The sequence below is a fragment of the Limanda limanda genome, chromosome 8 (assembly GCF_963576545.1).
Source record: "Limanda limanda chromosome 8, fLimLim1.1, whole genome shotgun sequence".
NCBI classification, from domain to species: domain Eukaryota; kingdom Metazoa; phylum Chordata; class Actinopteri; order Pleuronectiformes; family Pleuronectidae; genus Limanda; species Limanda limanda.
Genome location: NC_083643.1, coordinates 19,159,757 through 19,184,435, shown reverse-complemented (window position 1 = coordinate 19,184,435; position 24,679 = coordinate 19,159,757). Strand labels below are relative to the sequence as shown.

Sequence of the window (24,679 nt, the reverse complement as noted above, 5' to 3'; positions counted from 1 at the left end):
AAATAAACATTTGGTTAAGATTATCGGACTGTGATCTGAACCTCTTCAATGTTGACTCAACAGTCAACATTAAAGTCAACTGGTTGGAAGTGAGAGAAAAAAAGTTATCTATCCTGTTGTGCAATATTTATCAGAGATGACGCCAATTTATGATGAGTCCACGGTCCAACATTTTAATTTACAGCTCACTACTGAGTACTGGTGTTCTATTTTACAGGGAGTAGTAAATGAGTGAACAACGAAGTGATTGTGGGCACGGCAAGGGATTGGTGAGATCAAAGAGACTCAACCATTTTCAATCTTGTCCCCAGTCTCCGTGGATGGCGTTGGGAATTTGCCTAGATGGGTTGATGATGAAACCCATCTAGGTCTTATCCGGTTCTTATGGGTATAAACAAGTGTATATATTGGGCTACTGTGTTGGGATCCATAAAGCAGCTTGATGCGGAGGTGATTTGGATAGTTGGGGGATCTGTGGCCTATTTTGACACTAAAGCAACCATAGACTCAAAAGATGGTCAATACTTGATTCTTTTGTTTTTTCATTAACCTCTGATCAGGTAAGTGAAAAATAAAAAATAACAGTAAAAAGACAAATAAATTACAGTGACAGCATGGGCAGTAATTCATATCCCGTCACAAAAACACACTAATAGGAATAAATAGACCCCATGTTGGTTCTGCCACTGTTATCTCAACTTTCTCTTCATGGCAGAATCCAGTGTTTAATCCTCCAAGTCGTGACACGTGTTGTGGCACGTCAGTGTAGAAACCATAGAAACACAGGTCAGATCGTCTTGCTTGTGATGATTCAGTCGTCGAGGCAGAGGAAGCAAAGGACAAGTGAACAGCAGAGACACGCACACACGCACGCACACACGCACGCACGCACGCACGCACGCACACACGCACGCACACACGCTCCCGCCCCACCACCGCCACCACCGCCGCAGTCCTGCGTTGACTTTCAAAATGGAGGCTGTCTCCTCCGTAGGTTTCTGTTTCCTTTTCGAAGGGACTCTACCAGAGCCGAGCCGCTGACCCACGAAGCACGTCGGTACCCGAGGAGAATCCACCCGCAGCCAGTGTGTCCAACCCGGGAGACGACACGACGTGACAACCTGAGCGGATAGAATCGGTCCTGCGTGGGTTTCTCCGGGCTCTCTTCTGTAACTTCCTGGTTCTTTCGCATTAACATGTCTGTCGAAACCACGGCGAAAGCTCCAGTGACTCTGAGAGGTTCGGCGGACACGACAACACGCTCAACACCACTTTTCAACACGTCTGTGGTTATGTGTAAAAGAAGAAACAAGAGTTTTCAGCGAATGGCAAAAGGAGAGCGACAGATTTCATAAATCCAGCGATGGAAAGTGGACAAGTCGGTGCTGCGCGTAAGGGTGACACACACTTTCTCCTCCTGAAACTTTAAATTTTATGTACCGGTGTGACTTGAGTGTGTACACCCCCACTATACCTCACCTGTATTGTTATATGAATATATTATATATTATTAGATATAATATAAATGTCCTATGACTCCACGGGGAAGGACGTGGCGCTTGTGTCGTGTCTCTCAGGACAAATAGTCCCAGCCTGGTGGAACTTTTTTCCGCTCGCAGAAAGCGAAAACGCAACTGTGTGTAACTTCGCCCAGTGTCCCGTGGTTCACCCTGTGTCACGCTGTGGTGGTTTGTGTTCACTTGTAGGTGTTTTGGTGCCCGTGCCGGACTCTTCAGACGACTTTCAAAGCAGGATTCTGGATCCCCTTCAAAGTGCGTACTTGTATGAGGAGTCGAAGCAGTCCTTCAAGTATAAGTCCGCAGTGTTGATCAAGAATGAGCCACTGGAGGAGAAGGTTAGTCCAAATCTGATCCCACCAATCCAATGTCATGGAATGCTCTGACTTCAATTCGTTAACATAACAGCACCGTACAACATTCGATGACTACTATTTAAAACAATTGTCAAAGTATTTGTATTATGTTAAGTATATTATATTTTTTGTCATTGCATCATCTGTTTTTAATTAAAAAGTTACGGCAACATTGTTTTTTGATCTTTTAGTATAATGCGTTCCGAGCAAGGAGAAGTGAAGCAGGATATTCAGAAGAGGATTTGAAGGAGACCTTTGGGTTCTTGCTGTTTGATGACGTCAACCAGGTACAGATTTGCTGTGATGACTCATCTGAGACAGTAACTGCTCCAGAGCTCGCTGATTTTTCATTTGTATTTTCTTAAAGGCTCATTCGTTCGGAGAAACTGGCCTCCTCACAGGAAAGAGTGCATGCACCACTCTGGGAGATCCCTCCAAAGGTAAGTTCTGATTTGTTTCACTTCATCAATTTGTCACTTGGTCAACCAGCGGTAAGGTCACCTTGACAGTTCCCTATTGAAGAGCTCACCCAACAAAAACAAGCGTTTCGGTTTCTATTCCAGATGATGCCCTTGTAGGATTAGTAAACAATGGGCATCGGATCATAAGCAACTTATCCATGAAATCTTTCTTTTTGATTTAAATTATTTTATGGAGTCATTACCTTGATCGCCGTGTCCAGGTTATTATCGATGCATCTATGCCGTTCAGAGTGTTTGTAGTGCAGATGAGGCTAAGGAATAGTCCATGTTGAGTGCATGGGGATCCACTGCCTTTTAAAAGTGAAAGCAAGTAGAGGAGCTGTATGATTGTTTAGAAATGAAAGTGGAAGAATACTTGTTGTGAAACAGAAACTGTAATTTGGTGTATAGAAGTGTGTTGGAAGGAGGAGGAGAGACAGTATGTGCAGCCAGTTTCACTGCTCAGTGCAACATTTTTTTTAAATCTCATTTAACTGTGACATGTTTTGTTAAAAAGTTTTGCCTCTTAACCTCCATTTAGAAATGTTGCAAGTCAAAGAGTTGCCGTGTTAGACCTGTGCAAATACTTCCACCTGGTCAGACATGTGTACACCAGCATCTCTGCACATCTACATGTGTTTATATTTTCAGATGACCTCTGCCTGGCCCAGGCTGCTTGAAGTGTGGATGTTGTAAATTGCAAACACTGGTCAAAGTCCCTTTTTTAATGACTCTGTTTTTCAGCGAACAGTAGTATAATATTACGACCATGAAAACAAGAACCCTGTTGTGTCACATGTAATTAAATGTAGCAACGTTGCACTGTTACCGAACATCCATTTGTGTTTGGATCTGTTTGAGTACTTGTCCAGATCCCAAACGTGATATAACATATTTCCTACTAGGACTACAAATAAGCTTTATGGATTTTCAGAGACATTTGGGCAGGTTATACTTGTAGTATTGTTTACTGTCATGTTACTTGCATCACTTTGACAGGAGACTTAAGGTGAGGGTTTATAATAGACCCACCAAACCTGCCAAACTAGTCATTGCCTTTTTCTTCTACTTCTTCTTTTGTAGATCTTATTATCTCTACATTTTAATATCTGAAAGATGTTGTGGAATGAATAAAGTTTACTGAGTGGCTTTGTAGAAAATACGAATTAAGTGTATGGCCCTGATCAGTATAAAGTAATATGTGTTCTTACTTGTACAGTGAAGCTTAAAGTATCTATAATATTCGAAACTTTCCAGTTGTAAATTGTTCTTTAAAAGTTTCTTATTGTTACCGATTGAGGATTAAATGATGTCACATGTAAATGATCTGTCATTCAGTGGGTGAGGTAATTCAGAAAGCTGTTAAACGTGTGGTGTGTCCTTGACAGTTGAGACATTCCTTTTTAAAGGTGTGTGCTGTTCAGTTGTTTTTGAAAGTCACAAGTTATGTGTAGTTACATTGTAGTTTGTTATAATGTATTCAAATCTGTATTCAAATCTGTGTGTGTCCCCGTGTTATTACCGGAAAACACATCAAGTGAAAGTTTCCTGTGTCTACTCAGGTGTTTACATATCTATGTACTCTGACTGTTTGGATCTGAATCGCTGGTATCAAGGGAAATCCGGATACGTTGCCATCATCAGGCTGACAAAGGTATTCTAAAAAAAATGGGAACTTTGAAATGTAATTATTATTACATAATGTTTTACGAGCTAAATCCTTGTCGTATGTTGTTTCCACCAGGGCAGAGTTAAGAGGGTTCCAGAGAACTACACCCAGAATTTCACAGCACCCACAGTGGGGTTTGACTGCCATGAGTCAGGAGAGTTGTCCTCAGTATCTTCCAAAACCAGCTCCTTTCTTGCTTTTGAGAGAACCCAGGTAAGAAGAGGCATGTGACTGAGTGCTGAAATGTCAACAGATAGTTTATCTTGGAGATGTGCTTAACTAAGGACATGATTTGATTCCAGTGATAACAGTTATTCTGTTAGATATTGCCCACCTCTTTGTTTTCCACCAATTCAAACGTAAAGGAAATGTTAATGCATGCAAGTAACATCGTAACACGGTCTTTTGATTTCATAAAAAAGAGGCACCCGATACTAGTATTGTTTAAGTCGTCAGATGTTGTTGTAGTGGCATCTATAGCCGTTTTCAGACATGAACACTGGATTTTTTTTGCACATTAAGGATGTTCCCTTTCACATGTGAAAAACTTTCACAACAACAGAAATATCTCAAAGGGATGGCACAGCATGCACCCATAAATTCCTAAATGGAAATCACATGTTCACAGCACATCGACACCAGTGTCTGCCCTCATCACCAAAAGCTCTTAAATCTCGTCTTGCATTTCCAATTTCACACCGTTTTCTGCCTCCGCTCATTGGACATTATTGTGGACATTATCTGGAGTTTTTACGAGGGGGCTGGCGAACTCTGGAGAGTGTCCGCAGCAACTGACTCGGACATTTGCAGTTGAAATTATCCGGAGTTCAGTGCATGTCTGAAAGCAGCTCAAGTGTCTTTATCTCTTTGTCTATATGCATCCTTGTTAGCACAGTATTGCTGAGCACCTTAATATTTGACAAAGTATGTGACGAAAGAAAGAATGAAGGTAGCTCAAAAGCCTTTTGTTTTGTCTTTGCAGTATTACTTATATGAGCTGTTGGATGAGGGAAGCAGTGAAACAGCTCTATCTCCCAGTGCTGCCGTTCCTTTTGCTATTGTATCATTTTCATATACGGACACAAAAGCAATACTTGTGACACCACAGGCTACAAGGTACTGTAACATGATGGCAGCACAAAATCCGTTCTGCCTGTATCAACAATACAAGTCAAGAATATTTGATAACTTGTTTCCTGATTTCTCTTTTCAGTGAAAAGAAAAAACTGGGTAAGTAAAATCCAGCAAATCCAGCAAATTCAGTACAATAGCAATTCCATAAGGTTTATTACTTATAATAGTAATTCAGCCGCAGCCAAAGTGTGCCAGTCTTGAAATATATTGTTCATGTAAATAAATTTACACCTTCAAATTTAAATAATGGCTTTATCGGTTATTTGCATGTCAAGTAAAACAGCTCTGTCATGGTTTACATGCACGACTTAATGTATAATTTCCCAGGTATACCTAATAAGTGCCCTATGGGTGTTTTAATTTACTAATAAACTGAAATTAACATGCATCTATCTATTAATAGTCATTGTATCTGATTTTATTTCAGTTCGTGATTACATGGCCTGGAGGGGTCAGCTTCAGATAGGCACCCAGTCCTATGATGTTGGGTTGAGGTCCACCAAAGGGGCACTGATTCCTATAAAACTGTAAGTTAAACGTGCAAAGAGAAGTTTGTGCTGCTGTCTTTATTACCTTAGACTTAAATTTAATAACTAATTTTCTCTTTGTCTTTGTTTTTCTGTTTAAGGCCTCCAGTGGTCAAAGTTGAGAGAGCCATTTCCATGTTAGATCTGACGCAGCTGTTGCCAAAGGCTGCCTTTGAAAACTGCTTCTCTGCTGAAGGTGGGTTTCCAGATATCAGAAAAAAATGATGTATTGTCCAGGAGTTACATTTCAAATGAATGTGCAACACAATTCTTGGATTTAATTCATATATATTAATGATTTTGGCTCTTTTGCTTTCTTTCAGTCTTTCTCGGTGGCTTATACTGCAGTCTGTATGAGCTGGTTCCTTCTGAGGCGAAAGATACAAACTCACTCTCTCCACTTCTGCAGGAGATCAAGGAGAAAGATCTTGTGAGTCTTTTTATTACAGATCTTTCAGACATTAAAATGCTTTGTCTTTCATACCAAAAATGTAAAAGGAATATATAACATTGTTTTTTCACTTTGGCGAAAGAACCATACTTAAACTAGTTGAATTTGTCAAGCAATGTAGAATCCTCCCGTCAATTGACTAAATCAGTGAATGGACTGCAGTTATGTTGCGCTTTCAAGTCATGGTTTTGGCTCTGGAACTTTCCTGCCTGTCATAAAACATAGTAAAAGAAAGTGCTGACAGATAAACAATCAAACAAACCATCTGGAAGAGCACTCGGAGAGCGCGGACCTCTCGCCATGTTAAAGAAATCCTGAACCTGCCTGTTTATCTGGATCCTCTCCACTATTGAATTTAGTCTCGGCTCATGCCTCATCTCTCCACATAGTTTTATGGAATGGTTTTAATAGTTTTTGCTTCACATTGCTAAATATTAAACAGACATGGATGAAAACACAACCGCCTAGGCAGAGGTAACAATTCAATTAAGTAACTGACTCTTTTTTTTTTGCTCAGGCTCTCACTGTTCCACTGAAGGATGGTGGTTTTCTTATCCTGTTGCACTCATCCCATTTCCCCCCAATCGATGGTAAGATATGAAAATTATGATTATGAACAGTGACATATGATGCAATCTTTTATCAACTACATAATTCAAGTAATCATTCTGTTTTTTTAGATAATGCTCTGAATGCATCTGAGGTCCTGCAAGGCATGTTTATTTTTCCAGGCTCACGGGTCGTAAAGAGAGGTACACCATGCATTCACTTTCATCTCGTGTTTTTACTCACCCCTTAATTTCAATGACAATAACCCAACTCAGTGACAGTTGTAGTTTGTTTTGTTTTAAGGTCAAACCAGAGATTAAGAAGTATTTTTTCCTATTTTTTTCCACCACAGGCACATCTGGACAGAAGAAGGCAACCATTTCATCTGAAATCCTTCAGGTTCTACCAGTGCTAAGTTATGCAGAGGGTGTAGTTGAGAAAACAGCCCTCAACTCAACTGAAGAACTTTGTGACGTGTTGAGGCAGCACATGCAGAGCTACGCAGAACTGATAAACCCTGGGTTGGACTTAACTCCATCAAGAGAAGTCAGCCTCTTTCCAGATCAGTATGATGTGCTGGATGACCACAGACACCTCTACTCGTCCCCGGAATGGACTGACAGAGCACAACAAAGCTTCAAGTCATACATGAGCAAACCAGTCTCCTTTCAACTGCCGGTGTCCGTGGCTTCAGAAATCCTGGCAGCTGAAGAGGGGGAGCAAGACCTCGAGGACAATATCTACTGTCTGTCATTTCCTGAGGAGGCACCAACCAATCCTATTGGCATGGGCTCAGAAGACCAGTTGACAGACCAGAAATCTCCTGTAAATGCTGATCCATCTGTGGAGAACATTCTTATAAGCACTGGAGCACAAGCTGATTTCATAACTGGACCTCAGAATATTGTACCAAAGGATTTGCAAGCAGAAGATGCAACTGAAGACAATTCAAAATCTGACCTGACTGCACTGAGCAAAACATTTGAAACGGGGGCAAAAACTCCCTTATCCCCCCCGACATCAGATGACATGTCAGCAGAGCTGATTGTCAGCATCACATCAGCAGAGAAAACTGTCACTGATGAAGGTTTAAATGTGATCAGTTCTATGACAGCAGCAAAGCAAGATGATTTTCAGATGTCTGGCTTTTCCTCAGCCAAATTACAAACAGCAGGAGTCAACTCACTGCATAAGACGGTCAAAATTAAACCTATAGATTGCCCAGCGGTCACCAACAGCCCAGAAACAAAACGAAGGAAAGTGCGTATTGGGCGTTCCAAAGTCTGGCTCAGACTGAAAAGGACGACTAAAGCTTGTGTTGAAACTGAATCATCTGGCGACTCACAGTTGAACAATCTATGGAATATTGATCGGAGAAAATTAAGTCGAAAATGCAATTTTGGAAAACTTTTATCCAAAAATAAGAAGGTGAGATGGGTTACTGATGGTTTATCTGTAGCAGAGGAGAAAAAAACTGACCCTGCACTGCAGAGCTCGGAGGACGCCATTTCAATGGGTCTTGAACTTTGTCCCCAGAGAAGGAAAACCTTGCGCTGGGAATTGAAGCCTGTTATCAGTGAATGTGGAAGGATCTTGGTTCCTCATGGCGCTGTGGCTGTTCCTGAACAGATTCAGTCTTTAAAGCATAAGTTTCAATGTACACTTGATGAACAGTGCGCTGAGAAAAGGTTGGTTGATGCCGCTGTGAACGATCACAAAAAAGTCGAAATGGAGCAAGAGTCAAACACGGTGCCATTAACAGCAGTGGACAATACGGATGGAAGGAATCTTTTTGACAACATTGAGGCCAGTTTTACAAAAAATGAAAATAGCCTGTTTAGACAATCAGACAATTGTTCATTGCCTTTGCATCCAGTGAGTAGTGAGCATTCCTCAAAGAATGATGGCACAGACACTCCTCCAACAGAAGTTAAAGAAACTGGTCCTCTCCTCACAGGAAAGTGTGCAAAAAAGGGTGAATTTGATTTGAGTAAACTAAAAGTTCTGTTAACGGCGAGAAAAAACAATGTCCTTGTGTCCAAGGGAACAACGCCAGGTATTGCCCACGCCAAGCCTCTTCTCAAGGAGGGCAAAGATGATGCAGAGGCATTGGAGGCCTTGACCAGTGTCCAGGACACTAATGTGGATGTCAACGAAGTGACAAACATGCAATCAGTGGACCCTCGTTTTGCATATGCCCTAGGCCTGACCCCGAAAGAGAACCCAGATAAGGTACAAAAGAGTGAGGTTCAGGTCTCTCAATTTAAGGAAGACTCCTCAGATACACAAGAACAAGCCCTTTCAAACAAACAATCTCAAGTCCTACAAAGTTCTACATCAATCTTCACAAGAAGGGGTAGGATTAAGATGCTCAAAAAGCATCAAGGCATCTCTGAAGACAATATCAAAAAGAAATGTAAGTCATATTTTAAAATTCTAAGATTTGGAATGCATGTTTTTGGTTTAATTTGTGTAATCTGTTGAATATTGTAAAGGACCTTGAAAATAACTGACATTTTCTTGGCTCTGTGGCTTCTGCAACTGTCCTCACAATGCTATCTGTGCATGGCTAATTAATTGCTTTTGCTCTGCTCTTGCTTTTTCTGCATTTTTGCCAGTCCTATCCATCTGAAACCCAAAGTATTGCTTGACAGACACGATTTAAACAGCAGTTCAGATGTTGGTGGCAAGTTCCTTACACTAATATATGTACTTTATTTTTTCTCCTCTGTTTAATCTTCACAGGGTGGTTGCATTTTCAAACCCCAACTCGTTTACCCACTGACAAACTCAAACCCAAAGAGGATTTTAGGGATAATTCTGTCAAGAAGACTGATGTGGAAAAATTGAACAATGATGGCTCATCTACTGAAGCTTTGAACTTACTTGCTGACTTGGCTCTAAGTGCCAGTATTGACAAGGTTCCACCTCAACCAGCTCTTGAGGGAAAACCTGAGACAAGTTTCAAGAAGTGTGGCCTTAGAAAAGATGTTCCCAGTGCTGGACAAGAGTCACTTCTTCATTCTCTGCTTAGAAAGCCTGCTGCTAGATTCATTCAGTCTCTTGAGACTTCTTCATCAAGCCCCCCTGTGGAAGACAGGGAATTGGTTGGTTTGATATCGAAAGAACATGGTTACTCATTGCCCTCGTCTTTCTCTCTGCTGTTGGGTTTGCCAGGTACAACCTTCCGGGTAACCCCTTTAAACGGTTCTACCAGATTGCTGCACCATCAACAACACTTGAGTAGAGATCATACTGTTCGCCCCACTTTTGGTCAGGAAGACAGACATGAACGCAACCATTACGGGACTTCAGAATACCAGAAAAAGTGTTTGGAACGCAGGGAAAATTTCAGGCACTCACGCACCATTGTTAATAAGGATAAATCTGTCACGGTCACCAGACAATGGAAGGAAAACTATGACTTCAGCAGAGACAGCAAGTTTGCTAGTGTCTCTAAGGGCAGAGCTGTCGTCCGAGCCTTGCATGGGTATGTATGTTGTTACTTATTTATACAAAGAATTACTTTTCACATCATTTAGACATGAAGAGATATTTAACTTGAAGAGCTCATGTTTACACATTTCCCATTTTTGATAGGCCGTGGGATTCCTCAGTTCAAGACATCAGTGATGAGTTACGACTCATCGTCCACATGTGGATAGGTCTGTTTTACAGCCGGTCAACAGCCAGATCCTTTCAAGATGACTCGAACTTTACAAACCTTTGTTCAGAAGAGAGTGATTCTTTGGAAATGTCCTGTGAAATAGTATCACCACCAGCTCAGTCTGAGAACAGGGCAAATTTCGTTGGTGCTTTCCCAAGTGGAACTGACTCTCAGGACCCTTCAACTTCAAAAGTTTTGGACCTCAGCAAAAATGACAACTTTTTCTTTGACCAAGGATCTGGGATTTTGGACTTGTCACTGAGAAATTCTCGTGCAGAGACTGTCACATTAGATCCACAAATCAACTGTGAGAAATCCAGTGAACTGAAAGAAGCAAGTGACATATTGAATACACCCAAGACATCGGTGGGACTACAGGAAGCAAGAACATTACAGGTTTGTTTCTAAAGTTAATGTTGTACTGAAGGCAAACTATTACACGTCATATTTTAACCATGATCTTCAGACAGTGGGGGTGATATTTGAAGGACTAGGGGCCAGATGCGCCAAGTTGTCTTTCTCCTGGTCTTAGGTAGCCTGACGTTGTCATACTCAATTCTAGTCAGAATATGAGTCTGAGACCACTCCATTGGGCTGTGATTATGGGGCGTGTTTCAACCGCTCCAGGGAAAAAAATGCGTCTTTGCTCAATTGGATAGACCTACAACCAAATCAGAGCAATGTATGTTGAGCGACGCATCGGGGCTAGCTGATAAATTAAACTTTTCCCGAATCCCGTAGGAAGGACGGCAAAAGCATCTTTTACATCTAAAAATGCCTTGATCGCGTTCCTCTTTCAAAATTAGTGCGCTGTCGATGTCTCCTAAAACAGACTCAATGGCAGCATCTACACATCTCAGCTCTCCAGCGGCAGGCATGTTTGTGGAAAACAAAGTCAACCCAAGCGCTGTTTGAAGACGTAGTTGATTACGTAACTGCTGATCACATATCTATGGTTGATCATCTGTCCATCATCGTATAAAGCCCGCCCTGACAATGTGATTGGTCCGAACAGCTTCTGTTAGGAGCATAATTTCTCCCCAATGGAGTGACTCCAGACCGAACTTCCCCACCAAAAAATGTTGGGGGCGGGGCTAAGTTCGTCTGGCACCCAGGCTAGGTCTTAAGGCCGGCGCATGCTTCTGCGTCGTCAGGGGCCCGCAGGCACGCAGCTGTAACGCAGGACTCGTTGTCTTTCATGGTTCTCCAACCGTTGCGCGTGTTGCCATGCAATTCCCCGCCAGAACACTAGGCGCAGTAATGTTTTTTGTCGAAGTCGGCTCTTCTTCGTGTGTTGCACGAAGAAGAGCGATTTATTTACATCGCCACGGCGGCTCCGCAGAGCCTTTTTCTGGCGGAAAAATCCGCCGGTTAGTGACGGGTTATACTAGTGGACATAGTGTCGGATCTCTTCTGCCAAGTGCTCTTCTATCTGGTCCATATTCGTTCTACTAAATCTTCCGTGGTTTCCGGGCATGAACCGGAAATGCGACTCTGGAAATGATGTAGTCAGCAGACCAATCACAGCCCTCGCGGCCGGGTGACGCTTGCGGGGCTTTGCCGTCTAGTTAGAAAAATTGGCCGACGCACGTAAGGACGTAGGAAGGGCCGTGAGGGGCCCGGAAGGGCCCCTCACGGCCCGGAAGGGCCGTTCCCCTGAAAACGCAGAAGCATGCGCCGGCCTTTAGGCTAAGTAAATCCTAACTGGATAATCTTGAATCCAAACTTATCGTTACGCCAGTTGCACCATTTAGGCTTAGGGGAGACATATTATGCTTGTTCACTTTTCCCTTTTCACTAGAGTGTTGTTTGGGTTCATGTAAAATGTCTATAAAGTTAAAAAAAACAAAGGTCCATGGTAAGGGGAGATCTTCTCCCCCAAAGAAAACAGTGCTCCTTAAGCTCCTGAAACACCTTGTCAGTAATGCAACTGATACATCCGGGCATCACGATTCCCCACAACATCACATTTGCCCACATTTGCATTATGCATGCCTAACGGCTAGTCTTGCACTCCTGCTAGCATAGCCAGGTAAAGCACACAGGCTGAAATTTCCTATACATGTTGGAAGCAGTAACCAGCACAACAGAGAGGGCTAGCTGACCAATCAGAGCAGCGCTGTATGGGAAGAGGGGGCCCTTAAAGACACATGAGCTAAAACCAAGTGTTAAGATAGAGGAGATGCAGCAATGGAAAGATGGAGAAAGAATGGAATTTTCTCTGTACAAAACCCCTAACCCTAGATCATGTAAAGCTTGTCAAGAAATAACCCAAATAACCCTCAAATTCTGAACCTAATTTAGCATGATATAATCATAACACTTTACTTCTAAAGCTGCTTACTGATATGCACTGGACTCCGCAGATCCTCTGTATTTTCTTTGGAAGAGATGCATGCGTGAACTCAAATGTCCCAGTAAGACATGTCACAGTTCTTGCTGACTTTATCCACCTAGTCACTTAGTATAAGGTCTGTATAAATCCAGGAGAATTTGATGTGAACACAGTATGGGATCCCTGCTTGACTATTTGAATATTTTACACCAAGTCAAGAGCAGGCAACAAGTCAAACTTTAAGTTAGTGAAAGTAGTAAGCTTGTGTACTTATTTAGTGCTGATCAGGTTTAGTTATTGTGCTGTACTCTAGTAATGCGCACATTCAACAGCTGGACTGCAAATTTTTAGGGCCCGAGCACCTCCGGTGGGAGGCCCCATTGAAATTGAAAGGATTATTCTGAGCGTAGTGAAAGGGCTTTTTGAGGGCTTTCCCATGCTCAAAAACTTTCTAAAGTTTGCAGTAAATTAGAGAGTGGTGAAAAGTGACGTATTCTGGAGTAATTTGAAATGGGCGTGGCAAAATAGCTCAACAGCGCCACCTACGGAAAGCCCCCTCAGTTAGCTTTAACCGGTCCTCACGAAAATAAAGACAATTGTGTATCATGACGAGACGCACAAGAAAGCCTCTTGGAGCATTATGAAAAACGCAACAGGAAGTCCGCCATTTTGGATTTAGTGGCCATTTTTGCCATATTCCACATTTTTACTTTGATGTACTTGTCGTACAGCTTTCATCGGATCAACTTAAAATTTAGACGAGTCTAATCACAACAATATGGAGATCTAAAGTTATCAAAAGATCAACTTTTCATCAGAGCGTGTGACCGTGGCGTTGCGTCAAAGTTTGATTAAACGCCATCAAAACACCGGCGTCTGTATCTCGGACATATTCGGTTCAATCAAGTCCAAACTAGACACATAAGACAAGAGTCGCGACCTGGAGACATCAACACATAAATCGTGACTTAAAATCACAGCGCCCCCTGGTGGCAACAGGAAATGTCTTGATTTTGGTACGTCTTACACTTGGAAGTATTCCTCCTCATCCACTTTGCACAACCATGTCAAACTGTGGCGAATGAGTCTCAAGGCATTGATAATGAGGGTATAAGATTACTGTGACTTTTCGTCAAATGCCATATTAATGGCGTCGCATCAAAGTTCATCAACTCGCCATGACACACGAAATTGCTATAACTTCGGTGTTCAAGGTTCAATCGCCCTTAAACTACATGTGTGTATCAACAGCCCCCCCTGAAAGCTGTCAGATGGGTTTAAGGAATGGGCGTGGCAAATTAACTGACTAGCGCCCCCTAAAGGGCAGCCCTGGCACTATGATTGGCCTACAGCTACGAAAATCGACGGGGACATGTGTCTTTTCATGACAAAGAAATAAGTATCTTCGATAGATATGCTAGAGTAAACAGGAAGCCCGCCATTTTGAATTTGGTGGCCATTTTGGCCATATTCAGCATATTTACTTTGACATACTTGTCGTAGGGCTTTCATCAGATCAACTTAAAATTTAGATGAGTGTCTTCACAACAAGATGGAGATCTAAAGTTATTGGAATTTTAACATTTCGTCTTTCCTTGTGACCGTAGCCTGGCGTCAAAGTTTGATTACACGCCATCGAAATACAAACTTCTGTATCTCAGGCATATTTGATTCAATCAAGTCCAAACTAGGCATGTAAGACAAGAGTCGCGACCTGAAGACATCTACAAAGACACCATGACTTAAAATCACAGTGCCACCTGCTGGCTACAGGAAGTGAAGCGTTTATCCTTGCCGCAGTGCAAAAAAAACCATGCAACGCGGAGACGACACTTGGTCATTGAACGCTGTCTCTTCCCCGACCGCGACAGACTTGAAACGCGCGTGTGCTCGGGCCCGTTAGTGCTACAACGTAGCCCTAGTTAGGGCCCGAGCACCTCCGGTGGGAGGCCCTATTGAAATTGAAAGGATTATTCTGAGCGTGGTGAAAGGGCTTTTTGAGGGCTTTCCCATGCTCAAAAACTTTCTAAAGTTTGCAGTAAATTAGAGAGTGGTGGAAATTGACGTATTCTGGAGTAATTTGAAATGGGCGTGGCAAAATAGCTCAACAGCGCCACCTACGGAAAGCCCCCTCAGTTAGCTTTAACCGTTCCTCACGAAAATAAAGAACATTGTGTATCATGACGAGACGCACAAGAAAGCCTCTCGGAGCATTATGAAAAACGCAACAGGAAGTCCGCTATTTTGGATTTAGTGGCCATTTTTGCCATATTCCACATTTTTACTTTGATGTACTTGTCGTACAGCTTTCATCGGATCAACTTAAAATTTAGACGAGTGTCATCACAAGATGGAGATCTAAAGTTATCAAAAGATCAACTTTTCACCAGAGCGTGTGGCCGTGGCCTGGCGTCAAAGTTTGATTAAACGCCATCAAAACACGGGCGTCTGTATCTCGGACATATTTGGTCCAATCGAGTCCAAACTAGACACATAAGACAAGAGTCGCGACCCAAAGACATAAACACAGAAATCGTGACTTAAAAGCACAGCGCCCCCTGGTGGCAGCAGGAAATGTCTTGTTTTTTGTACGTCTTACACTTGGAAGTATTTCTCCTCATCCACTTTGCGCAACCATGTCAAACTGTGGCGAATGGGTCTCAAGGGATTGATAATGAAGATATAAGATTACTGTGACTTTTCGTCAAACGCCATATTAATGGCGTGGCATCAAAGTTCATCAACTCGCCATGACACACGAAATTGCTATAACTTCCGTGTTCAAGGTTCAATCTCCCTCAAACTACATGTGTGTGTCAACAGCCCCCCCCGAAAGCTGTCAGATGGGTTTAAGGAATGGGCGTGGCAAAATAACTGACTAGCGCCCCCTAAAGGGCAGCCCTGGCACTATGATTGGCCTACAGCTACGAAAATCGACGGGGACATGTGTCTTTTCATGACAAAGAAATAAGTCTCTTGGATAGATATGTTAGAGTAAACAGGAAGCCCGCCATTTTGGATTTGGTGGCCATTTTGGCCATATTCAGCATATTTACTTTGACATACTTGTCGTAGGGCTTTCATCAGATCAACTTAAAATTTAGATGAGTGTCTTCACAACAAGATGGAGATCTAAAGTTATTGGAATTTTAACATTTCGTCATTCCTTGTGACCGTAGCCTGGCGTCAAAGTTTGATTACACGCCATCGAAACACGAGCTTCTGTATCTCAGGCATATTTGGTTCAATCAAGTCCAAACTAAGCATGTAAGACAAGAGTCGCGACCTGATGACATCTACAAAGACACCATGACTTAAAATCACAGCGCCACCTGCTGGCTACAGGAAGTGAAGCGTTTATCCTTGCCGCAGTGCAAAAAAACCCATGCAACGCGGAGACGAGCGCTTGGTCATCGAACGCTGTCTTTTCCCCGACCGCGACAGACTTGAAACGCGCGTGTGCTCGGGCCCGTTAGTGCTACAACGTAGCCCTAGTTTAAATTGTTATCTTAAGCCGTTTTCTTGGATTTGGCATTTGTAGTTGAGATTATTGTGGTTTTCATCATAAAAGATAATTATTATTTGCTGCATGTCAGGAAACAATTATTTAGCCTCATACGTCTGTTAGTATTGATTAACATTTCTATTATAATTGGTGTAGCTACCATTTGTTATTATCTTTTACAGGATTCCTTTTTTGAATTGCAGTTGCATAAATTGCCAAATTGGCCTTTAAAACATTGAATACTGAATTCGCAAAATGCTCAAAGCTTTTACTCAATGAAAAATAAAATGGGCGTAACATTTAATTCCTTTGTTCTGTTTTCTCTTTCTTTTCCAGTGTTACAAACCGATGGTACACGTGACCGAGACTATTAACGTGGTGAATGATCTCAGACGCAACTATGGAAAGGAAGAAACTAGTAGTCCTTCACAAAAAGCTGACTGCCTGGATTGCATTGATAAACCATCTTTTGGACATGATGGATCATTCACTCACGGACGAGAAGAGATAAAAAGTGTTTCAATCTGGACAGGAAATCTTCAAACCCCATTTTTGATCGGCTTTTTGTTACATGAACGCAACAAAGAGAAGACACGTGAGAACAATAGGTTAGGTTTGGTTCCAAAACAAGCAAAGGTTTCACCCAAATCCATGACTGACGAGGAGGCAGAATCCGACAAAGAAGGAGTGCTTTGTATAGATGAGGATGATGAAATTCTACCTAAAGATGGTGAAAAATGGGAAGTGAAAGAGACCCCATTCCAAGAAAAGGATGTACAACCTTCCCCAAAACGGATTCACAAATGGGATGACTCTACAAAGCAGCAATTGGGTATTGGTTGCAATGGATATAGTTTTGAAAATGAAAAGCAGTTATCGAGGGAGGGACCTAAACCAGTATCACCTGGCCAGACTGCAAATGCTGCTGAAGAAGACAACTGTGGAAAAGAGGATCAACTTGATTGCGTATCAAAGGCCATTGATTTGAGTGATCAGTCGTTACCTAGGAAATGCGACGGCCTTGTGTCAGTTCAGGATTGTTTTACAGATTGTAGTCGCCAAGCACAATTTGATGAGCAACCACCTCAAGCCTGCCATGATGCACAGTTGAGAAAACCTTGTGCAAATGAAAGTGCTTTGACAGATGAACATGCTATTTCAGAAGAAGCTCCTTGCACTCCACATGAAAATGAACCTTTTTGTGATGAATCTGCAGATGAGGAAAACCCAGTAACATACACTTGTTTAGCAGAGAAGGCATCGTGTCAGAAGGCAGTGTTACTCATACCCGATGAGAGCACTTGTTCTTTAAATGGTTCCTCCACAGCTGGGTTTATCCCCCAGACAGAGGACAGTTTGAAGATGAGCGGTAATGATGATCCTGATGATCAGAAAACCAAATCAGTTGTGTTGGAGAGAAAGGACAATAACGCATCTCAAGAAGAATCATTTCATCACCAGTCTCACTCACCTCTGTCTGAGGTTATTAAAAAAGATGAGGCTGAAGAGGCATCGACTAAAGAAACAAATCTCAAAATGAACATAACAAATGAGGACTTGGAAAAATCTCACAGTGAGGTAATTCCATTTATTGCATCAGATATAGTACAACTACATATCTCCCACCCACAAGGCAAGATGGACATTCAAGGCCATGAAGGAATACCATTGAACAGTGAAACTGCACAGCTTGACAAGCCCACAGCGGTATCAAGTTCTTCTATTATGGACCGTAAAGAAGAGGAAGCGAATGCTGGCAAAATATCACTTCTTGATGTAGGCGAAACCAACCAGCCATTAGTCTTTGGCAGTGAGGCTGATAACAGGTGCCCTACTCCAACTTTGGATGAGGTGCCGTGCATACCTTGTTCTGTACCTGGCGGCAGTACTGAAAAAACCTGCATTAACATTACATCAAGATGTCTAAGCAGAAGCTCAACACCTCTAAATCTTGAGAAGCCTCTTGAGCAAAAGCTCTGTTACCCATCTAGAGTTCATAGGGATCCCAGCCCTCACTACGTTCATCATTCTGATGAACAAAGAACTCTAAATGTTCTGAAATGTCTAGAAACCTTTCTATCCATTTCAAAACGTACAAACAAATCTAACCAGATTGAAACAACTGATGCAAAAAACAGCCTTGATCAAAAGCCTAACCTCAGCAGCAAGCACCTCTCTACTTCTTCAGCTGACATTATGGACAAGAAATTAGGCAATTTAAAGCCATTGCTGGTGTCAACTTCTACCTCACAAGAACTGCCCAAAGAAGAATCTTCAGGTCACCTTGTATCATCTTTCAAAAATAAGCTTGAGGAAGTACTTGGTGTTCAATTGCAGCAACAGAACAAAGACTCCCCACTTCCTCAACACAGTTTTGAAAGAACAGATATAACAAAGGACACCTCTATAGGGAACGATTATTGTCATCCCTATAGATCTACTCCCTCTGCTCAGTGTTTGCAAACCGTTGAACCAAATATTGACCAAGATGGGCATAAGACAACTTCAGAGTCCAATTTAAATGATGGACCTGGTTCATGCAATCAGCGTCCTGTCATGGCTGTGAAACCCTCTAAGAATGATGGAAGTCAATCAGATCATAGCTCTAAAGATGGACAAATTGAGTACTCTCCCACCTATGCCCCACCAACCACCATGCCCTTGGAGAAGACAGAATGTTTCATAGAAAATTCTGGACTAAATGATGAAAATCCAAAGTTCAGTGAGTTTTCTACCAAAAGTTATCAACTGTCGATTGTTAATGACTGTAACTCAGATGAAGCTACTTTTGCACATTTAGATCCTCCTGATAAGTGCCAAATAGGGAGTATGATTCTTTCATCAGCTCTGTCCAAGCAGTCGGTTGAATTGTCAAAAAGTGATCAACACCAAGGTTTCTTTGCACATAGTTTACCTGAGAAAGTTGGGGAAACAGTTAAAGAGAACCCTAAAGTGGATCAGAAAGATGGCTCAGAATCATCAACTTTATTTGGGGATGACTACGACACCAACATTACAGAAGAAAATCTCATTCCTGGACCAAACACTTCTCTCATGTGCACAGTTTTTAACACTTGTCGGAAAAGACCATATTCTTTTCTGGAGGAGATTTCGCGAAGATGCCTAGAGGATGACCCCACACAGGTGTCAATGGAACAGGAGTGTCTTATCTTCTCTGACCAAATGAAACTACTATTGAAAAGGAGTAAGAGAGGACAGCTAAGTGAACAGGATACAGAGGACTCTTGTGCTAGTCCTTTGACTGTGCACTTTTCAAGCCTGGAGGAGCAGGAGGATTCTCTGGATCTCTTGGACGCACCCTCACTCGCTGGACAAAAAATCAAGGTTGACATGTCTGACAGGAAAAACACAGAGGATGAAAAGACTATGCATCCTCAAAACCTATCCCAAAAAACAGATATCCTCAAGGAGCATGCGGATGTATCTGTTGTCACTGCAAACAGTGCTATTCTTTACGAGGCAATGATGGATGGCATTTGTGGTGCCCAAAAGGCCCCATTGAGACCCGAGCACTCAATTAACAGAGGTTACAAAAACATTGAACCAAGTAACCCTTTCGACTTCTGTGATCAAATGAAGAGAGAGATGGACGAGAGCTTTCGAAGTAAACTGAATTCAGTTGTGAAGAAATCCTGTAAAACAAAGTACAGATTCTACATATTGGCAACGTCAGACGATGCCGTCTTTGAGGAAACCAAGGTAAGACCAAGTTTTCAAAGAAATATTGATGAAGTATTTCTGTTAACTTTATTGTTCTGGATTGTTTTGTCTGTAGCCTGCATTCCTAGAGCCATTAAAGGTTTATTCCACTATAATGTATTTTCTGACAATTTATTGTTAAAACATTAACATTTATTATTCCTTCCCTTTACTAAAAGGGCCTGTCCTGAGTTGTTGTCTACTCCTTGATGGAGATGGGTGGTTGTTTGAATAGGGAAAAAATAACTAAATGTCCATGCACATTTCTCAGCTTCTGCAGAACAATCATTTTCTCAGGTACTTGATTTGTCTACACCGGAACTTTCCAACATGTAGAAAAGATAGTGGCGTCTCTCTATGGCTTAAAAGCAATTTTTTGATTTATTGATAAGGCATTAAACAGAAATGGTATCAACCATTGATAATATTATAATAAACTAATTTGATTTGGTAGTAATTTTGGTCATGTCTCAAGTAATAATGTAAACGATTCCGTTTTCTTTATCATGCAATGTCTGTCTAAACAAAACATGTGATGACGGCAGCTACCACGTGATAGGGACTTTGCAAGGTTGTTTCAATATTGTATAAACCAAAATGAAAGTAATCATTTGCTACAGTTCTAGTCTTTTCCTATAAATCTCAAACCAACCAATGGATTTAAGCATGGACACAGATTACCGAAACATAAAGCACCTCAGTGTAGTTTGTCTGTTTTATCTGCATTTTGTTGTTTGTAAGTTATATCTCTCAGTATCACTTGACAGCCTGTGTGAGGAAATGTTCTTGTTATATATGTGTGACAAGTTAAACACGACCTGTTTTCCTGCAGGTCAGGATATGGTAAAAATAGAACTGACCTTCAAGTTAAGTCCCTCAGCGTGTCTGCAGAGGGGGTTACTTTGTAAATGAAGCAACTAGCTTACTTATATTTATTAAAGGACACATCACTGATTGTTTAAGAAGAAGGATGACTTGACACCTTCTTTTAAGTAAAACCAAAACATCTCATTTTATCATGGCTGCCTGCAGTTTGGGTCATAAATCATGCCCACTGCGAGTAAGCGGATGGGACATGAGGCAAACTAATTAGTATACAAAGAGTTTCTGTCATTTTAGGTTGTTCTGATCCCACTGACATGTGCAACTGCTCAATTCAGTGATACGCTTGGTTTTGATTGGTGTTTTGACGCTAATGGCTGAGACATCATAATTGACAGAGGTAATTGACTCATAATCAGTTGGTTGGGTGTTTGGACAATACCTCTGTACCACAGCTCAACTCCTTGATCATGATATTTGTGCAGTGTTGGCAATACATGACATCACCAGGGCAAGTGTTTGTATCTGACATATTTTGGCTTAATTGTTTTTGCAATGGGAAGAAATGGACATGCATCTTATACAGTCTATGAGACTTGTTAGAGCCTGTTCCCGTCACGCCACAAGGTGCACTGAAATATTTGAAATTTTGTAGAGTTTGATTGTATCACAGAACATAACTTAATTAGCCCTATACAGGTTTGCTGTCCTAAAATATATAACAGAAAGTCAAGGGAATGTGTTTATGCAGTGTAGGACTAAAGGAAATTTGCTTTTAACGTTTTGTGATTTCTCCTTTCTTTTTAAGGCACAGTTGGAGTCAGTGGGCCATACTTCCATACAGCCATCCAAGTTCTTCCTTGGGGAAGGTAGTTCTTCATCTCTTCTCATCATCCTCAGGAATGAAGACATTGCAGAGCACATTTGCAAGGTAACTGATCATCTACTGTTAAAGATCACATAGGGACGTTTGTGGTAGATAATGAATTAATGACTCTGCTCTCTTAAATCTAAGGTCCCACATTTGCTGGAGTTAAAGAAGTCACCAGGCGTGCAGTTTGCTGGAATAGATGAACCAGATGATGTTGTGAATCTCACCCACCAGGAGCTCTTCACACGGGGAGGTTTTCTAATGTTTGACAATGCAGCACTGGAGTCCCTCAGTCTTTGTAAGTGGACTATGTTGTTGTGTGAGATCTTATTATGTGAGCAGCTTAGACTAGTGTATCTAGTATATCTGTACATGTGTAATTAATCTTCTTAATTTGTATGAATGTTTAGGCGACATGAAAAAATGCTCCGACATCTTGCAAGAGCTGGGCAGAACAGGGAAGTGGAAATGGATGTTACACTACAGAGACAGTCGTCGGCTGAAAGAAAATGCGAGGTACGAGCCACTTTGGAAGGAAAATATAAAAATAACTTGCTTCTCACTTCCCTATGTGACATGACACAGCTGTTCTAGAAGACCTTTTTATTTAGTTTATACATTAACGTTTTCCATAATCTAACAAAAGACAACAAATAAAGCACTATATTAAATCTTGGACCATAGAAGTAGCTAATATTAAGTAAAAGAAATCTGCCTAATAAACCGAAAGGAAGAAAAGGATGTAAATTATAAACAACACACAACAAGTTCATGACTTTTTTCTTCTTTTATGTACGTTAACCTTTATACAAACTTATTCACACAATCACAATACATACTTCACAGTTGCAGATATAAAATATATAATGTCAGTCGTAACATTTATTTAATATTCAGAAGGGGAACAGTTCTTTCCTCCAAAATTGATCCTGAAGGTCCAAGTCTTTGTCTGTATGAATCCTTTGGTAGAAGACACTTGATAAACACAGCTCAGGAGATTGTGGTAATGGTTTATCTTACCAGTCTCCAATGCTTTTGCTGTGTATGTTGCACTTTGGAGAAACAAAAGAAGTCATTGTTTCATCTTCAAAAGTAATTTTCATCAAAGATCCCTATTCCGTCAAAATGTGTTATTAAACTTCAGTGTTTTCCCTTGCTAGCATTTACATGCAGTATCATGACAACTGCAACTAAGCTGACTTTTATTCTAATTAAAACATAACAACATGCACTGGTTGTCTGAATATTATTTTCTTTCTCCCACATTCAGGTTGAATTCCGAGGCAAAAGAAAAGAAGTGCTTCTTAAACTCTTGCCAGGACAGTGGGATACTTGAGTTCTTGCCTTACCACAAGTGTGACCACACATCAAGAGATCAGCCTGACTATCTCTCATGTTTGGTTCGCTTGCAGGTCCAGAATATATCAGCCCGTTATCCTTTATTTATAACTGGTGAGATCCTATTGAATTAATATTTTCACCGTGCTTTGACATTCAATTAGTCATGTGCTTTTATTTTTAAGGGATTGTTTGCGAGGAACATCTGATATTTTATTTAAGTGAATACTTTCAGTATAAAAAAGTTGAGTTTACCTGTGTTTTGGTTTTGTATCCGTACAAAAGGAATAATGTGGATTTCTTGTTCTTACAGATGCAACAACAGACGGTGCATTTGGGAGAAACGGAATTTTAACAATGACCGTGAACTCTTTCCTGACAAAGTCTCCAAGTGAAACATTGTTATGATGTTTTCTGACCTGAAAACATCTGATGGACTTTCGCTTCATCTAAAGTACACAACAATTAATTACTCACTGGATGTGAGGAAAAATTGGTACTAGAGATTATAAGTGATTTCAGACATACTGCATAAATACACATACATGTACTTATGTTCACCTTAGGGTGTGTGCAGCAATACCTCTTGATCTGTTTTAACAGGCTTCTCTGTATGTTTATTTGTTAAGTCAGTTATCATTCAGTTAATGAATTGAGTGACAATGATGCCAGTGTGCTGTACATACTGTATTAATTTTGTATTATATTTATGTTGTAAATTATAAAGTTTCAAAGACAGACATTTGATATCAGTAAATATCGTCTTCTAGCTTATAACTCTGACTTTATACAATTGTATCACAATCTGTATTCATGTTTGTATGAAGATAATATTTTTGTTGTCAAAAGGTTCACTACGATTTTATCAAACACTTTGCAATACTTTGTTTAGACCTGGCAGCAAAGCAAATTTGGCTGTTTGGCAGTCGTGTGTTACATTTTTTGTACGGTGATTCTTAACTCCTGTTGGAGCAAAAAATAACAGCATTATTATTTTTAAATGCTAAATATCTTGCATGTTGTTAAATTTTGTTTGCAATAGTAGTTCAGAATAGTAGAATTATCATAAATTTTTCAGATCAACAAAGCTGTCTTTGGATTTAGCTTTTGTAAGTAAAACTCCAGTTTGGTTCTATCAGAGTAAATTGCTTTAAATGTTTGTTTTCTCTACATTATATAATTTCTTCTATAATGGATTTAATACTGTAAAATAAACATTGCATTTATTGGTTGATTTATTAAAAATGACTGTAGCTCTTCTTTAATTGTTGTTTTGGGCATGAGCCAATAAAAAGGTTATACACCAATAGTGAATACAATACCAGTACTGCAATGCAGTGTTTATCTGTTTGAGCGGCCTTCAGTCTCTTATCCGTTGTGTATGTTGCACTGTGGAGATGAACCTTATTTGCTCCCATCTGTGTTCGACAGAAGTGACAGAGAACTTTTACTTGTGTTTTACACGATTTTAAAACTAAGCAATATTGCACCATCCAAAAGTGTGGTATTTAGAGTTATTTTACAGACATTTTGCAATGGGAATTTATAAAAAACTATATTTAACCAGGAGAGGGCCTCGCTGAGAATAAAAATGGTTTTCACAGAAGCGCACAACACTGAGGTTATAAGAAACATGTGACGAAACAGATGAAATATGAAGAGCAGATCCAAAAATGTATGTAAACTTGGTAAAATAGAGTATGCCAACATATTCAAATTATTTATGAAATTGATAAATACAACAAAAAGGGAAAACC

General features: G+C 40.8%; 1 protein-coding gene across 1 annotated transcript; it reads left to right on the top strand.

The window, feature by feature from the left end:
- Positions 1–970: 970 nt before the first annotated feature.
- Positions 971–24,155, top strand: tasor2 (transcription activation suppressor family member 2). The gene is made up of 22 exons (XM_061075835.1): positions 971–1,391; positions 1,707–1,855; positions 2,065–2,160; positions 2,241–2,313; positions 3,897–3,988; positions 4,079–4,216; positions 4,986–5,119; positions 5,217–5,233; positions 5,565–5,664; positions 5,766–5,860; positions 5,988–6,094; positions 6,633–6,705; positions 6,796–6,867; positions 7,017–9,080; positions 9,410–10,154; positions 10,265–10,727; positions 16,508–19,891; positions 21,522–21,644; positions 21,729–21,882; positions 21,995–22,100; positions 22,855–23,036; positions 23,236–24,155. Exons 1-22 carry the CDS (start codon positions 1,364–1,366, stop codon positions 23,328–23,330), a joined length of 8,490 nt encoding a protein of 2,829 aa, XP_060931818.1. The 5' UTR covers positions 971–1,363; the 3' UTR covers positions 23,331–24,155.
- Positions 24,156–24,679: the final 524 nt, after the last annotated feature.